The sequence below is a fragment of the Myotis brandtii genome, unplaced genomic scaffold (genome assembly GCF_000412655.1).
Source record: "Myotis brandtii unplaced genomic scaffold, ASM41265v1 scaffold384, whole genome shotgun sequence".
Classification (NCBI taxonomy): domain Eukaryota; kingdom Metazoa; phylum Chordata; class Mammalia; order Chiroptera; family Vespertilionidae; genus Myotis; species Myotis brandtii.
In genome coordinates, this window is record NW_005364745.1 from 2572332 (window position 1) to 2576554 (window position 4223).

General features: G+C 38.0%; 1 protein-coding gene across 1 annotated transcript in view; it reads left to right on the forward strand.

The window, feature by feature from the left end:
- The window catches only part of RANBP3L (RAN binding protein 3-like), a 57059-nt gene that overhangs the window by 46360 nt on the left and 6476 nt on the right, over positions 1–4223 (forward strand). Inside the window, exons 11-12 of the mRNA XM_014544876.1 lie at positions 376–496; positions 2493–2635. Of these exons, the coding sequence (XP_014400362.1) occupies positions 376–496; positions 2493–2635 (264 nt within the window). The remainder of the gene's footprint in view (positions 1–375; positions 497–2492; positions 2636–4223) is intronic.

The window sequence follows — 4223 nt, forward strand, 5'->3', positions numbered from 1 at the left end:
ATATATACTTATAGATGGGAGAATTAATATTAGCAATAGTAATTACTGATACAGGAGGTAGAAAGTACAAATGGGAAACTAGGTTTGGGGAGGGACTTCTCACTTTGTACATCTTGCTTTTTAAAAAATATTTGTTGTTGAAAGTATTACATAAGTCCTCCCTTTTCTCCCATCTTCTTGCTTTTTGATGTTTGAACTATTCAAAACTTGTATATTCGTAAAGTTAAATAATATTTAAGTTTAAATAATATTTTAAAACTGATTTGTAAATCATTAACAAAGGTTATTCTGGTAAAAGATCAAATAAATAAAAGTATAGAGAGGGATTTGAAGAAACTTTCTATATGTTTGACATTTTAAAATATTGCCCTTCAGATCAACTGCAAGCTTTTTGTGTTCAACAAAACCACCCCATCCTGGACTGAAAGGGGCCGGGGAGCGCTGAGGCTGAATGACACAGCTGGCAGTGACCGCGGGGCCTTCCAGTCAAGACTAAGTAAGGGATCCACTGGAAACGCAGGATGCTATGTCTCAGGGGGAAATTTCCAACACAGGTGCAAACCATTGTCTGGAGATGTGTCATAAAGTATGTTGAGAAATCAGACTGTTGAAAACAATGTTGTTTCCAATGTGCCATAGGAGCTTCCTGGTTAGAGTAGGCCCTTATGTCAGAGGACACTGGTCCCCGTTCTGGCTCCCCCACTGACTACCTGGTGACCTTAGACAAGTCAGTTACCATTTTGAAATGGGGATGATGGCCCTGGCCAGGAAGCTCAGTTGGTAAGACTGGTCTCCCGATACATCACGGTTGCAGGTTTGATCCTTGGTTGGGGCACAGAGAACAAGCAACCAATGCATGAATAAATACTAGTAAGTGGAATAACAAATTGATGTTTCTTGTTCTCTCTCTCTCAAAATCAATAAATGAAAATTTAATAATAGTCCGTAACTTATTGATTGTGAGAATTCAGTGAGATAATAATGCATGTAAAGTACCCATGAAGGAGCCCACCACATACCTAAATAGCAACCCATTATTATTTAAAGAAATATGATTCAAATTATTTAAAAAAATATGATTCAAAATTATGGAAATAGTTTTCCTAAAAAAGAATATTTGCCCTATAATTTACATTCTCTGTTTGCCATTCATAGCCTGGTGTGTGGGTTGGGATGAAGGGTCAGTTTCCAAGGAAATAAAGGTGTGTGGTTATTGAATCCTGCAGGCAGAGTGATGGTTGGAACCTGGAGTCAGTCACTCTGAAAGACATCCGAAAGGCTCATTGGCCCTCATTCAGAGGCCCAAACTTAAAGTGAGCCCACGCCGAGATCTGGGTGGGGGATAGGTTTGGTTGACCAGCCAATACTAGCCAGTGAGAGAGCTGTGGAGGAGAAGACAACGGATAGAAGTCGGATCTAAGTGTATGCATGTTTGTTGAGTTTCAGATATCAAGCTCAACAAATGGGTACGGAATAGACTTCAGACTAAGAGAATAGAAACAGTGTCTTCAGTTCTGTAATTGGCAAACAGGTTTCTAAGTATTATTCCCAAGGCAGGTACTGGTTGTTTTTCTACTTTGGTTTAATTTCACTCCTTCCACCACCTGCCAAAGAGCCACTAAACAACTCTTTAAAAAAAAAAAATTATACAGGACATACAAGTTCATTATAGAAGACAGAAAATATGGATCAACAGAAAGAAAAGAAATCACTCATAGGTCTATCTTCCTGTGATAGCTTCTGTGTACAATACATATTCTTCTAGACTTTGTTCTCTATCTACATAAAGGTATACATATATTGAAAAAGGTGTGTTTCGTGGTGTTTATATTGCTTCGCAATTGGATTTCTTCTTGTTTACAAAGTATATACCAAGATCACTTTTCTACATCAATAATTCTCTTTTCTTCAGAGAGGAAGAATATATTTCAGAGAGGAAGGAGAGGAAAAGAGAGAGAAACATTAATGATGAGAGAGAATCATTGATTGGCTGCCTCCTGCATGCTCTACTGGGGATGGAGCCTGCAACCCAGGCATGTGAATCAAACTGTGACCTCCTGGTTCAATAGGTCGACGCCAGCTGGGCCGCTTCAGTCTTCTTAATGGGTTAATAATACCTTGACTAGCTGTACCATCATTTATTTAACTCATTCTATTTTTTAATTCCATTTCAGTTTTCTCTATTTTAAACAATTTTGGGGTAAATTCTTAAGAACAGTAGGTCCCCAAAGGAGTTCTAAAATTTTAATCATTTTTAATATTTTAGTAAAAATATATAATTCCAGCATTTTAACCAAAAAATAAATTTAAAAAATTCTTTAACATAATAAAGTCCAATTTGAAAACCAAGTTATAATCTAGTCAAATTTAATAGTGAAAATACAATCTGAAAAATCAGTACAAGATTTACTTTGCTTTCAAATGGGGAATTCCCCTGGAAGGGTAAGAAATCAGCTCTTCTGTAGTCTGATGTATTCACCTTCCCGTTTTAGTTATGCGCAATCAAGGCAGCCTGAGGCTGATTCTCAATAGCAAACTCTGGACTCAAATGGAGATTCAAAGAGCGAACCACCGAAATTTAAGAATAACAGCTACTGATTTAGAAGACTATAGCATCAAAGTGTTTTTAATTCAGGTAAGTAATAAATTTCAGTGATAGAGGATTACCCACCCTGCTATATTTATAGATTTCTGCATTTACTCATTTGTGTTAGTGTTTGTTTGTTTTTTCATTTTACTGTGATAACCTGGGCCATTGGCAAAAAATCACCCATTCACTTTGGTTTACAGGCTAATATAAGACCTACATTTTACATGAAATTTAGAAATTAACACCTAAATCTAGAGTAATCAACTGGTACCTGTCCCAAGACATTTTTATTGATATAAGCCATCGAACCTCTCCATTTTTCTTTACTATTGAAATTACCTCAACAATCATAATAAGTTACCAAAGGGACTATTGTCAAGAAGCTAGCAAAATCCACAGCCTGATGCTCATACTGAATGCTGAGATGGAGAAGGCTTTGAGATCACGGGAAAGGAATAAGTGAGAAATGGAAAAACACAGGGCTAGCGAGTTAGCCAGTCCAGCAGCAAATTCCAGTTCTGGACATGAGTCAGTCTCCAAGGTAACAGGATGGGAGCACAGCTTCAGCTGTTTGCCTGCAAAAGGAATGCTTGACCTTAAATAGACGATATCCAGGCACAAGAGAGAGAGCGGGCAGGAATCAGGTCAGAACAAAGGCTGGGTCTCCCCTGTGGGCTGAGACCCGGGAGAAAACTGAGGACCCAGGTGACTCAGGCAGAAGCAGCAGTACAAGTGGCGTGGCCTTCACAGACCAATGGAAAAGAAGATGGCAAGTGACCATTGATGAAAAACCCAAGGTTTTATTAATTAACAGTAAGTACAATGTTAGCTGTAAGTGATGGAGAGTATTAAGATGCTAGAGTAAGATGATGCCCTCCCCTGTTCACCATGGAGGGAGGTGACACTCTGCCAGGCCAGGTCACTGGCTTTGAATGGCCAAGCAGCCTGCCTGAGACTGTCAACTAGGATTGGATTCTGCTGCTCAACACTGGACTCATGCTGTCTTTTTAAATTGTAGGATATTTTTTTAGAGATAAGCAAACAAAATGCAAATAAAAATCACTCCAAATTCCACTCCCAGAAATGGTCACTATTCATACTTTGGTCTTACCCTGTATTTTAATATATAAACATATGTGCACGCATATATAATACATATGTGCCATACTGTACATACTGTATGACCTTCAGGCAAGTTATCTAGCCTCCATTAACCTGATTTTACTCACCTGATAAATGAAGAGAATAATATACTTCATAAAGTGGTTTAGAAGATTAGATAGCTAATATTTGATTGTAAAATACATACATGTAACCTTCTTTTCACTTATCAATGAAAATGAGTGTTTTTTGTGACATTAAATAGTTCATTCTTCAAAAATTATTTTAACAGGTGAAAATAATTCTATTGTATTGTGCATCATAGCTTATTCCATTAATTATACTTTGTTAAATACTTAGGTAAAAAAAAATACTTAGATAATTTACTGTTTCATTATTATAAACTAGAGGCCTAGTGCACAAAAATTTGTGCACTCAGGGGGGGGGTCCCTCAGCCCGGCCTGTGCCCTCTCACAGTCTGGGACCCCTCGGGGGATGTCCACCTGCTGGTTTAGGCCCACTCCCCAGGGGA